The sequence below is a fragment of the Bombina bombina genome, chromosome 8 (genome assembly GCF_027579735.1).
Source record: "Bombina bombina isolate aBomBom1 chromosome 8, aBomBom1.pri, whole genome shotgun sequence".
NCBI classification, from domain to species: domain Eukaryota; kingdom Metazoa; phylum Chordata; class Amphibia; order Anura; family Bombinatoridae; genus Bombina; species Bombina bombina.
The window spans coordinates 93,115,875-93,129,945 of NC_069506.1; the positions used below are offsets into that span (position 1 = coordinate 93,115,875).

Genomic DNA, 14,071 nt, shown 5'->3' on the forward strand with positions numbered 1-14,071 from the left:
TCATGCTCTTCAGTATCTAAAACAGAGCAGTCGCGCTTTCGCTGATAAGTGGGCATTTTGGCTAAAATGTTTTTAATAGAATTATCCATTACAGCCGTTAATTGTTGCATAGTGAGGAGAATTGGCGCACTAGATTCACTAGGGACCTCCTGAGTGGGCAAGACTGGTGTAGACATAGAAGGAGATGATGCAGTACCATGCTTACTCCCCTCACTTAAGGAATCATTTTGGGCAACATTATTATCAGTGGCATCATTGTCCCTACTTTGTTTGTCACATTCATCACATATATTTAAATGGAGAGGAACCTTGGCTTCCGAACATACAGAACATCGTCTATCTGATAGTTCAGACATGTTAATAGGCATAAACTTGATAACAAAGCACAAAAAACGTTTTAAAATAAAACCGTTACTGTCTCTTTAAATTTTAAACTGAACACACTTTTTTACTGAATATACGCAAAAGTATGAAGGAAATGTTCAAAATTCACCAAAATTTCACCACAGTGTCATAAAGCCTTAAAAGTATTGCACACCAAATTTGAAAGCTTTAACTCTTAAAATAACGGAACCGGAGCCGTTTTTACATTTAACCCCTATACAGTCCCTGGTATCTGCTTTGCTGAGACCCAACTAAGCCCAGAGGGGAATACGATACCAAATGACGCCTTCAATAAGCTTTTTCAGTGGATCTGAGCTCCTCACACATGCATCTGCATGCCTTGCTTCTCAAAAACAACTGCGCATTAGTGGCGCGAAAATGAGGCTCTGCCTATGACTAGAAAAGGCCCCCAGTGAAAAAGGTGTCCAATACAGTGCCTGCCGTTTTTTTAATAAAATTCCCAAGATTAAAATAACTCTCCAAAGTTATAAACCATTAAATATGCTTATAAAGTAATCGTTTTGGCCCAGAAAAATGTCTACCAGTCTTTAAAGCCCTTGTGAAGCCCTTTTATTCTTATATTGAAAATTAAGAAAATGGCTTACCGGATCCCATAGGGAAAATGACAGCTTCCAGCATTACCAAGTCTTGTTAGAAATGTGTCATACCTCAAGCAGCCAAAGTCTGCTCACTGTTTCCCCCAACTGAAGTTAATTCCTCTCAACAGTCCTGTGTGGAAACAGCCATCGATTTTAGTAACGGTTGCTAAAATCATTTTCCTCTTACAAACAGAAATCTTCATCTCTTTTCTGTTTCAGAGTAAATAGTACATACCAGCACTATTTTAAAATAACAAACTCTTGATAGAAGAATAAAAACTACATTTAAACACCAAAAAACTCTGAGCCATCTCCGTGGAGATGTTGCCTGTGCAACGGCAAAGAGAATGACTGGGGAAGGCGGAGCCTAGGAGGGATCATGTGACCAGCTTTGCTGGGCTCTTTGCCATTTCCTGTTGGGGAAGAGAATATCCCACAAGTAAGGATGACGCCGTGGACCGGACACACCTATGTTGGAGAAAGTAATGTTTATTCTGCCATATTGGTCAAGAAATCCCTGTTTACGTGCTTTTTTTTTTTTTTTTTTTTAACAAGGTTCTGCATCTGATGTGATGCTTAGTGGCTGAGCAGCACCATCTGACCAATGATGGAATTTCTCATTAGGTAGTAGATAGGATTTTGCAAGTTTGAAAAGTATCAACATATTAGTCTATTGGTGAAAAGATTTAGTCATTTGAGCATTTGTTAGATTCTATTGCGGTCATGAATTTATTTTCTACGTAAATCCCTCTATAATCCACCTGTTGCATCAGCCAGGGGTCACAATTTCAACTTCCAGCAGAATTGATTGCCGTTTAATGTCACAGATTCTTATCTATGATATTTCACATATTTGACAGTGCAACTAAAGAATATTTAGAGCAGAGCTTTCCAAACTTTTCATGTTGGTGACACACTTTTTTAGACCTACATCATTTCACAACACAGTATTTCAGTTGTACCAGCAAACAGGAGGTTAAATAGCTTGTTTTAAGACACATACATAAATTATATAATAACTAAATGTATTTACAAGTAACCATATGTATGTGCAAGAATTAAAAAAAGTTTAATAACACCAATAGCTACTTACTATTTTATGTTGAAAATATTTTATTCAAAAATTTTCATATATACAATAAACAATAAACATTGGTCACAAATCTCAGCATTTAAAGGTCATTCGATACATTGAAAAAGCTCTACATTCCCATGTATATAGTTAACAGATTCTAAAGATGTCTCTACACCCCCGAGGGGGTTAATGGTGTTGTTTCTGAAATGCTTTGCTCAGCCCGGTCCACTTCCGCCCCTCCTCCTCTCCTCATGGCTTCATAGTAATGTATAAAGGGTTCCCATTGTTGAAGGAATGGTTTTTTATCATCTAGATATTCTGCTGTGGAGCTCGCCATATCGAAATGGAATATCATCTTTTGTTTTATCTTTTCAAAACTAGGGGGAGTTTCTTTCCAAAATTGGGCTATGCCTAGTCTAACAATTGTACATATCCACCTAGCTAACTTATTATTATACTTAGATATGCCAGGGATCGGAAAGTGGAGTAAAGCCTGTTCCATAGTCAAGATGATTGGTTTTTGGAAGATATCGCTCAGAAGAGCAGATGTATGGTTCCAGGTTTCTCTAACGCTTCTGCATTCCCACCACATATGTGGGTATGTCCCAAGTTCGCCACAGCCTCTGTAACAGAGGTTGGATGATGGGTCTCCTCCATTTCCTGATCTAGTTGGGAATAGGTACCATCTGAAAGCTACCTTAAGGAAATTTTCCCTTAGGGTCGCGTTTTGCGAGAAAGATAAGCCATTAGCTAAGGTCTCTCTCCACGTCTTAACTGACCAGGTTTTCCCTGTGTCATTTTCCCATTTTAGCATTATAGGTGGTTTACTGTCTTGAGGTTCGCTGCTGAATAGAGTGTACAAGGTGGATATGCCCCCTCTGATTTGATGATCCGTTAGGCAGAGCCTCTCTAGTGTGGTGTTTGTTGGGACCCTCTCCCCCCCTAAGACTTGCTGTGCTCTAGATTTTAATTTTAGGTAGTGATACCAAATATTCTTGTCTTCGTGATCTAGAGCCTGATATTGTTCATATGTAATCATCCTACCTTCTTTATATATATCTGCAATTCTATAGAGTCCTCTATTACGCCATTTTTGTTGAGTGGTTTTATCAAAAGAGGTATTATTAGTTATCAAAGGGGTGATCATAGATCTCCTATTGAGTAAGGGGAATTTAGAGTTTAATGTTTTCCAAATGTGTAGGGTGTGTTGGATTGTGATATATTCGCATCTTTTGGTGGTAGATGTGGTGTCAGGTGTCCATAAGAGGTTAGATAATGGGATGGTATTCATAACACTTGATTCAATATCAACCCATTGTGAATTATTGTTGACATTGAACCAGTGTAGGGTTTGGGCAGTGCGGGCTGAATAATAATACGATATTAGATTTGGGAGACCTATCCCCCCATCTCCCTTAGCAGTACACATAAGTTTCTTATTGATTCTCGCTCTTTTACCTTGCCACACAAATTTTAAGATGTCCTTCTGGAGTTTTTGCAGGTCTGATAAGGGGAGAGATATGGGTAGGGAGCGGAATAAGTAGAGTAACTTAGGTAATAAGGACATCTTAGTCGAGATAATTCTTCCATAGAATGAGATTTTGAGTTTCATCCATTTTGTAATTAAAGCTCTAATGTTTTTAAACATAGGAAGGTAGTTTAGCTGGTATAGAGAGTGTATGTTATTAGATAAGTTGATTCCTAAGTATTTAATGGATTTCTTTGGCCATTTAAATGAGAAGTTAAGTTCCATTAGTTTTTTAGTGTGGCTTGGGATACTGACTCCAAGGGCTTCGCATTTCTCGTCATTTATTTTATATCCCGAAAGGGATCCAAATTGTTGTATTAGTTTATAAACTGGAGGGAGGGAGAGTAAGGGTTTAGTCAATGTCAGGATTATGTCGTCAGCAAATAGGGAGATCTTATGTTCTGTTTGGCCTACCTGTATACCAGAAATATCCTGGTTTTCCCTTATCTTGATAGCTAATGGTTCTATGCTTAAGGCGAATAAAAGCGGGGACAGTGGGCAGCCTTGTCTGGTTCCATTATTAACATGTATGGGGTTCGATTGGTAGCCTGACAATTTGACATAAGCTGTTGGGTGTGAGTATAATGTTTTGATGGCATCATAGAAGGGACCTGTGATGCCTACTTTTTCTAGAACCGCAAACATATAGTCCCAGTTAATTCTATCGAATGCCTTCTCTGCATCCAACGAGAGGAACAGAGAAGGCATTCTTTCAATCGTGGCTATATTAATCAAATTGATAATCTTCCTCGTGTTATCTGGGGCTTCTCTTTGCGTGATAAAACCTACTTGGTCTGGGTGGATTAATTTAGTAAGAAGTGGGTTGAATCGGTTTGCTAAAATTTTGGTAAATAGTTTAATGTCCTGATTGATAAGAGAGATGGGCCTGTAGTTTTGGCAATGTTGCTTGTTTTTACCCGGTTTTGGGATCACTGTGATTCGAGCCATCAACATTTCTCTGGGGATGTCCTTACCTTGCATCATAGCATTAAAAACTTTGACTAGTTGGGGTACTAAGATAGGGTGTAATATTTTGTAGAATATGGCAGGAAAGCCATCGGGTCCTGGGGCTTTGGATCGTTTGAGGTTCTTTATATTGAGTATTATCTCTTCTGGGGTTATGGGTTTATTTAGGGAGTCAAGTTCGTCTGTGGTGATGGTTGGTAGAGTGCTATCCCCAAGAAAAGACAATAGATCAAGGGCTCTGTTTCTCTCTGTATGTGTTGTTGTTAAGTTATATAGTTTACCATAGTAGTCTGCGAATAAGTTCGCTATGTCTTGAGGGTCATTGGTGGTCTTGTTATTTGGGGCTTGTATCTGTGGGACTGTCGTGGTTTTCACTATATCTTTCAGTTTGTTAGCTAGCATTCGGTCTGGCTTATTGCCGTAGATGTAATATTGGGTGTCTACTATTTTTATTGATCTAGCTGCCTCTTTGGTTAGAAGTGAGTCTAGCTCTGCATTTTTGGCTTTAAGCTGATTGACTAAAGATCGGGAGGGATTAAGCCCGAGTTGTGATCTCAGCCTGTTAGTTTCTGCTTTTAATTCTAGTGTTTTAGTTTCTCTGAACTTATTTTGTCTTCTGGTTTCGGCCATGAGTAAGCCTCGTGTGTAAGCCTTCAATGCTCCCCATTCAAGGGTAGGGTTTTGTGTGGAGTTATTGTTAATGGTAATAAATTCAACTATTTGCTGTTTTAACTTTTCTAGTTCCGGCCCTTCCCTGAGCAGAGATGCATTTAGGGTCCAAGATTTAGTCCTATGTGGATTAATCAATCCTGCTAGAGTGATTTCCATTATGGAGTGGTCGGACCAGGAGCAGTTTGTGATTGACGCGCCATTAAGCAGTGGTACTAAAATTTGACTTACTAAGATATAGTCTATTCTGGACTGTGAAGAGTGCATAGGAGAATAGTATGTGTAGTCTCTAGCATCCCTATTCCGGGCTCGCCAGCAATCTATTAAGTTGTGGTCTAATGTAAAGTCTAATAAGATTCTGCTCGGTTTTGTAGGTGTGTTGTGAGATGTGTGTGCTTGTGAGGATCTGTCGATTTTGTCATTCATAGTGATATTGAAATCACCACCTACTATAGTTTTATATCTTTTCCATAGGGTAAGGTGCTTGCTTAGTTTAGAGATAAAGTTAGCCTGTGATTCATTGGGGGCATATACGTTAACTAATAGGAGTGGGGTGTTTTGTATCGAGCCTTGTATTATTAGATATCTCCCTTCTTTGTCTCTTATTACCGATTCTTCTTGGAAATTTAGGGATGAGTGAATTAAAATGGAAACTCCGCATTTTTTTTTTGGGCCTATAGCATGAAATTGCGTGGGGTATGCCTTATCCCAGTAAGTGGGCGTATAAGCTGATGTGAAATGTGTTTCCTGCAACATTATTATCTTAGCCCCCAGTGCCTTATATTCCATGATTGCTTTTTTCCTTTTGATGTCAGAATTTAGCCCTCTGACGTTATGTGATATTATTTTTATGGGCATGTTGTAGTGTCGGGGAGGACTGCTTTAGAAAAGTACCTGTGAGTCTGTGAGAGGAGGATCGTGGTCTCTCTGAATTGGAGGAGGGGTTTCATGGACCAGGCCGAGCTCAGCCTCAGTAGAGGAGTTGTAATCACGCCTTCATGAATGAGAGAAAAGAGGTTTAGCACAACATACATTGTTTCTTCAGGCTTCACAAAATCAACAACTTTCTGAACCAACTCACCATAAAGAAATGACCATAGGACTAGTGACCAAAATTGAAACATAAATAAAATATAAATAAATGTTAGAGATAAAGACTTATGCATGACTTATCATATAAGTGTTACATCTCATTCTACCTGATCAGGTGCTTAACATGAGCGTGGGAAAGGGAGGGGGAGGAGGGGGGAGACAAAAAGGGGGGGTCTGGGTAAGGGGGGGTATTGAACATATCCTAAGAGTATATATTATTTGTGTAACAGATGACATTGAACAGTAAAATCCAATGTTTTAGTGAGGGTTAGAGGGTATAAATCCCTGAGGTCCCTTTTGAGGTAGATTGGTAATTAGGGGTGAGAGGGGCCAGTAATGACTCTTATCTAAAATTTTAGCGTAGGAGCCTCGTAGGGGCAGGACTTAGCTGTGGGAAGTGGGGAGCTGGAAAGGGGGCTTTACCTCACCTTAGCGAGTTATGCCTCAGGGACTTAACTTATGAACATTATAACCTAGAACTGGTTAATAAAACAACTTGAACACAAAACCCAGTAACAATGAGTCTGACACAGAAAAACATTACCATGTAGGCCTTGTCCCAATTCAATGGGATAGACCTTACATCTTGAGATTTAGTCCTGAGAGACTCACAGCTTCTTATATTAGCATTGGTCTCATGTTGGTGAGTCAGTAGCTTCGTCGGAATCTTCTTCCTCTAGATCCTTGTTAGGGGTAATCTTCTGTTTCTTTGCTTTTCCATTCCTCCCGACTGGTGTCCACTCTTTTTGAAAAGCTTTTCTAGGAGGAACTGAACTTGTGGGAGTAATAGTGATGTCATTTTGAATTTGTAGTCGGTCTAATAGAGCCTTTCCTTCCTCTAGGGTGGTACAGCTGTAATTCCCATTCTGGTGTGTGAAGCTTAATTTAAAGGGAAAGTTCCATCTGTATTTTAAATGTTCCTTTGTGAGAGCGGCAGTGATGGGTTTCAAATCCCTTCTTTTCCTGAGTGTAATTGGAGCAAGATCCGTGTAGATTTGGATATTATGTCCTTCAAATTCTATACATCTTTTGTCTCTTGCAGCTTTCAAAATCCGTTCTTTAACGTGATAGTAATGTAGTTTTAAGATGACATCCCTGTTGTTATTTTGTTGTGGCCTTGTGAGAGCCCTATGGACCCTGTCCATCAGCAGCATGGTTGGTTCTATATCTGGAACTAATTGTACAAATAGCTCAGTAACTGTTTCCTCTAGATTACTATAAGACTCTAGAAGATTTCGGATTCTTAGGTTAGATCTGCGTGATCTGTTTTCCAGATCTTCTATCTGCTCTTCGAGTCTACGGACATATGCAGAGTTATCTTGTATCGAGTTTCTGAGGATGGGGATTTCTTCGGTCACACTGTCCAGTTTTTCTTCCAAATCAGCAGTTCTCCCACCTATCTCTCTGAGGTCTTGTTTGATCTCAGCTAGAGCCATTTTAAATTCTTCTTGAAACAAATACTTAATTTGGGATAGAAGCTCTTTGTTGGTTTCCTCTGTTCTGGGTTCCCCAGGTTTCTCAGTGCTCTGTGTTGGTGAGCTAGGTGCCACAGGGGAATTACCTTTATCTATACCTTTTTGTTTAGATTGGGATCTCGATAGGCATTCCTTTACTGTTTGTGATTTATTCTTCATTTTGAGAAGTTTGATAGAGGGTATCTCTTGTTTGGGGTTTTCGGTTGTGGGGAACCTAGGTGTTCAGTATGTCTTGCGCTTGTTTACTCTTTGGATTTATAGGGACTTTTTAGGGTTATACGCTCATGTTGATAGGAACCCTCTATTTACAGGGTACATGTGAATCCAATGTCAGGCAAAATAGATGTTAAGATTGCAGTCTTTATCACATTGTGCTTTTAAGGAGGTGAGATAGATGTGTTAAGTGGTCTCTCTTGTCAGATGACTTAAAGGCTCCTGCAAATTCTCTATAAATATTCCCAAGCCGCTGCTACAGAGTTTCACAGCCCAGGTATAGAGTTTGGAGATAGGGAGCCTTGTAAGGAGACTGTCCATATATAAAGAAGGTTGCACTCACATTAGGTCTTGTTACAAAAAATGGCGACTTTTCCCGCCTGCTAGGTCTTCCTCACTGCAGACCCCTTTACACTCTTGAATATTTCCAAGCTGTCAGCGCTAATTGTGAGAGCTCTTATATGGAAGCTGATGCCTGCATAAATCGTTCTTTCCCAATAATGTCCTTAATGCAATATCTTTCTGTTAGCCAAAGTGCATCGCAATGCCCTGTGCTGTAACGTGCAGGCCGCTGTCTGAGATAAGTATTATCGGGTGTGTGAAGGAGTAAAATGTCTTACCCTCTCTCTGTGATTCGATTACTTGAGTAGAGTCTTCTCTCTCGTTCCGGTTACAACCGGATTGATATGCCACTGTTCTTTTAGACGATCCGTTCTTATGTTGTCTCAGATGCCGGTATAGGCCGAAGCCCCGGACTTTCCTGTCACCTCCTCCGGTACTTCAGATCGGCCTGGCTCCGGATCCTCTCTTGCAATAAAAATACCTCTCAAGAAAGCTATCTATGGGCTCTCAGATACTTCTCTATTGGTATTGTTGGTATTTTAGCCGCTACTTACTATTTTAATGGGATGTATGAGGTTGATGGGATGAACACAGTTTCTGAATATTTAGTGGAATATTAGATAAAGACACTTGCATTTCATCATCAAGCATTTTTAAGCTTCCACTTCCTATCCATATATCAAGAGCAGGAGCAGCAATGCACTACTGGGAGCTAGTTGCAAAAAAATAACAACACTTTGACTTCTGACTTTAGCTCAGCGTTTAAGCTGCTGCCCTCAGAGCTTTGCGAGTCCGACTGACTACTGCCTGTGCTGCAAACACACTGCTGTCCCACTCACTGACTACATATGCAGTCACGAGCCGATTGAGAAGACTACACGTGCTGTCAGAAGCCAATGTGCCACCAATGGGAATAGTTTCAGTTTCCGCTAAGCTGCGCCAATAGGTTAAGATGATCTGTGACCCAGTAGGTATTAATCACGTGTCAACCATGTGATATGCGTAGCAGGCAGGCCGAAAGTCGGAAACCAAAAACATTTTTTAAAAGAATTTTAAGTTAAAAAAAATTTGTCCTGAAGCAGGGACACACCTACACACTGCCACCGACACACTAATGTGTTACGATACACAGTTTGGAAAGCACTGCTTTAGAGAATTGTAGCACAAAATATAAATATGTACAGTTTCTATTCTATCATTACACATATTTATGGTATAAATATGTTATCAGTGGTGTCTGGATGTGATACATATTATGGGCCACCTCTAAAATGTACAATGAGATTAATGGAATTTTGTTTAACAAAATCTATTTCAAAATTTCATACATTATTTTTATAGGTGGCTGGGACTGCCATAGTTATCAAATACTCAAGTTAGTTACATCTTGAGTCAAGCTGGATACATTGCTTTGGGCATTTCCCTAGTCAGGACTACATTTATAGTTATTTTCTTAGGGTTTAAACAGCAGACAATAATTACAAATTCACAACAGAGGCCCAGACAGGATCCACATTTTGGGGGCTTTTCTTTTTGTTTGATTAGATTTTCTGATTTTGTCTTATATGAGGTTTGTTCTCTGTAGGGACACATGGTTCATAACATGATGGTCATAACATCTATAATTTTTTAAGCTTCCAGGGCTGTTTAACCCCCTCATTTGAAGAGTCTCTTGCCTCATTTTGGTGATAAAGTTCGAGTGTTTCTATATCTCAGTTCCTCATGGACCGCATTGTAAAGGGACTTTTCAGTGCTGTTTTTTTTTTTTGGGGGGGGGGGGGGGTTCTAGTACACCACACCCGCCAACTTTAACCCCTAGAAACTGCTTAGTGCAGATTTCCATTTTTCTAATATGTTAAATGTAACTCTAAATAGCACTTGTGCCAAGAAAGCTAGCAGTAGGCGCTTACTTTTTCAATGCAACAATTTTGGCACAAGCTAATGATAACTGCACCAGCTAAAAATATAGCACATTGTTTTCTACTCAAGCCAAGTAGGCAACATTCATTATGGCTTTTATACAAAAATAACACCTAAGTCATTCCCCTCAGAGTTATATTTAATCAACCTTTATTCAGCCTTCATCAGCAATCTCTGAAAATCATGACTGCTTTTGTTAAATATAACATTTGCCTAAACTGTACAAAAGACACAGCTTTTCAGTTGAAAAATAGCAAATTGCTTTCTGTTTGACACACGGTGATAAGCTTTGAAGATCACTACAGAAAGTAGCCTTACAGAATGAGCACTACAAACTGTTCCAAAACTGTAAAACTGTTTCCAAATAACTCCTGCAATGATTTTTAAAAATAACTTCATGGGGCATATTTATCAAGCTCCGTAAGGAGCTTGATGCCCCGTGTTTCTGGCGAGCCTTCAGGCTCACTGGAAACACAAGTTATGAAACAGCTGTCTAGTCCACGGTGAGTCCACGGATCATCTAATTACTATTGGGAATATCACTCCTGCTCAGCAGGAGGCGGCAAAGAGCACCACAACAAAGCTGTTAAATATCACCTCCCTTCCCTCCAACCTCAGTCATTCTCTTTGCCTACGTTAAGAGCAAGGAGGTGGGACAGCCGAAACTGGATCTCATGGCATCTCGTCAGAATGCCAAGCTCCCGAGGTACGGGTCGAGGTCAAGGGATCCTCAGGCTGTACTGATAGATGCTCTGGCGGTCCCTTGGAATTTCAGTCTCGCTTACCTATTTCCTCCGCTCGCTCTCCTTCCTCGGGTCATTGCTCAAATCAAACAGGAGAGGACGTCTGTGATCCTCATTGCATCGGCGTGGCCTCGCAGGATCTGGTATGCAGACCTAGTGGAGATGTCATCTCTCCCTCCTTGGAGACTTCCACTGAGGAAGGACCTTCTGCTTCAAGGGCCCTTCTTTCACCCAAATCAAGTTTCTCTGAAGCTGACTGCTTGGAGATTGAACGCTTAATTTTATCTAAGCCTGGTTTTTCTGAGTCGGTCATTGAGACCATGATTCAGGCTCGTAAGCCTGTTACCAGGAAAATTTACTGCAAGATATGGCATAAATACCTGCATTGGTGTGAATCCAGAGGCTACTCTTGGAGTAGAGTTCGGATTCCAAGAATTTTGTCTTTTCTCCAAGAGGGTTTGGAGAAGGGTTTATCGGCAAGTTCTTTGAAAGGTCAAATATCTGTCTCGTCTATTTTGTTACATAAACGTCTGGCGGATGTACCAGACGTGCAATCGTTCTGTCGGGCCTTGGTCAGAATCAGGCCTGTTACTCCTCCCTGGAGTCTTAACCTTGTTCTTAAAGTTCTTCAGTTTTGTTTCTTGTTGCTATTTCATCTGCACGTAGAGTTTCAGAGCTCTTGGCATTACAGTATGAGTCTCCTTACCTTATTTTTCATTCGGATAAGGTAGTTTTGCGTACTAAGTTAGGTTTTCTCTCTAAAGTGGTTTTGGATCGGAACATTAATCAGGAGATTGTTGTTCCTTCTTTATGTCCTAACCCATCTTCTCATAGGGAACGTCTGCTGCACAACCTAGATGTGGTGCGTGCGTTAAAATTCTATTTACAGGCGACTAAGGCTTTTCGGAAATGTAAGGGGCAGAAAGCTACGACTACTTCTCTTTCCTTGTGGCTGAAGAGTATCATTCGCTTGGCCTATGAAACTGCTGGACATTCTATGAGGGCTGTTTCCTCTTCCTGGGCAAGTAAAAATGAAGCTTCTGTGGAACAGATTTGCAAGGCTGCAACTTGTTCCTCTCTTCACACTTTTTCAAAATTCTATAAATTTGATACTTTTGCCTCGGCTGAGGCTTCTCTTGGGAGAAAGGTTCTTCATGCAGTGATGCTTTCTGTTTAGGTTCCCTGTCTTGTCCCTCCCTTATCATCTGTGTCCTCTAGCTTAGGTATTAATTCCCAATAGTAATTAGATGATCCGTGGACTCACCGTGTCATTAGAAAGAAAACGAAATGTATGCTTACCTGATAAATTTCTTTCTTTCTTGACACGATGAGTCCACGGCCTGCCCTGTTTTTTAAGACAGGTTTTGGTCATGTTATAAAAATCAGGCACCTCTGCACCTTGTTGCTTCCTTTCTCTCCGTTTACTTCGGTCGAATGACTGGGAAGGGAGGTGATATGCAACAGCTTTCCTGTGGTGCTCTTTGCCGCCTCCTGCTGGGCAGCTGTAATATTCCCAATAGTAATTAGATGATCCGTGGACTCAAGGTGGTGTCAAGAAAGAAATACATTTATCAGGTAAGCATAAATTTTGTTACTTACAATAAAAGCTCCCGTTGATCTTAAATTAATCCCATTAAAAAAAGATGACCCATTTAACACAAGAAATCATATCCCTGAATTTTTTTTCTAGCCAGAAATGTATGTAAACCATTTTTAAATAAATCTAAGGTTATAGCATTTACTACCTCCTTAGGTAATGAGTTCCACAATTTTATTGCTCTTCAGTAAAAAAATGTTTACGTTGCAGGAGATTAAATCTCCTTTCCTCCAGCCTTAAATTGTGACCTCTTGTCACAAACAATTTTCTTGGAATAAACAGAGATTTCTGTATGTGGGCCTTGAATATATTTATATAAAGTAATCATGTCACCTCTTAGGTGTTGGTCTATGTTATTTTGATTACAAGTTGATTGTAATAGTATACCTGTATTTCCATGTCAGCATCTGCATGGCAATATGGGTTTTAGGCATTGTAATACGGGTTATTAGTGACTGATGAATCCCACATAAAATTTAATCTCTAACACAATTCAGCCTAGATTGAGAGAATTCCATGCTATCTGTGTAATATGATTGAAATATATGTACAGTACATAATTCTATTTATGGTGGCATTGTTCAGAATATTTTGTTGATAGTATATATTTTCTAGGTGGTGGGAGTCTGTTTGCCATACATGGTGACTGTGAAGCTTATGATACCCGTACTGACCGCTGGCATATGGTGGCATCTATGTCAACAAGAAGAGCACGGGTGGGCGTAGCAGCCATTGGAAACAAACTTTATGCTGTAGGAGGGTAAGAAATTGTCCAGTTACAAAACTTTACAAAAAAAAATTGCTATTCATATAATTTATAAATAAGATGCTACAAATACACCAGTTCCAATTTGCATTAAAAAGTACACAGGCAAACCAATAAACAGGTTATTGGGCACTTCCTGGGAGCTTGCATTACTGTTTACTGCCAGGAGCAAGTAGATTTTAAAGCTGTTCTTTCTTTCCTTTCATAGATATGATGGAACGTCAGATCTTGCTACTGTAGAGTCATATGACCCTGTTACAAACACATGGCAACCAGAGGTTTGCATGGGGACAAGACGTAGTTGCCTAGGAGTGGCTGTGCTCCATGGGTTGTTGTATGCTGCAGGTGGTTATGACGGTGCTTCCTGTTTGAACAGGTATATGTATTTAAAGACGTTCACTGCATATACAGTCAGACAGGTACAGTACAGTTAGAGTTGAAAGCTGGGTATGGCAAGGCATAGAAAATAAGGGGATTATAGAGCGTCTGCATCTTAAATGGAGTTTGCATTGTAAATACATTCTCGGAAGCTGTGTAGCTGATTGAAGACAGTTGATGAGATCCATAGAACATAAGTTTAAATGCACAGAACATACGGTTGCATATTGTTTAAATAATGTGCATATTACAGAAGTGAAGACGTTAAACAGTTTGAGATTGAGATGTCAAATGTTGTTTAATTATGTGTAATACAATAAAACT

The 14,071-nt window shown here is 39.9% G+C and overlaps 1 protein-coding gene across 1 annotated transcript in view; it reads left to right on the forward strand.

Moving 5' to 3' along the window:
• The window catches only part of KLHL17 (kelch like family member 17), a 607,468-nt gene that overhangs the window by 492,122 nt on the left and 101,275 nt on the right, over positions 1-14,071 (forward strand). The window contains exons 6-7 of the mRNA XM_053690457.1: positions 13,219-13,363; positions 13,578-13,745. Coding sequence (XP_053546432.1) covers positions 13,219-13,363; positions 13,578-13,745 — 313 coding nt within the window. The remainder of the gene's footprint in view (positions 1-13,218; positions 13,364-13,577; positions 13,746-14,071) is intronic.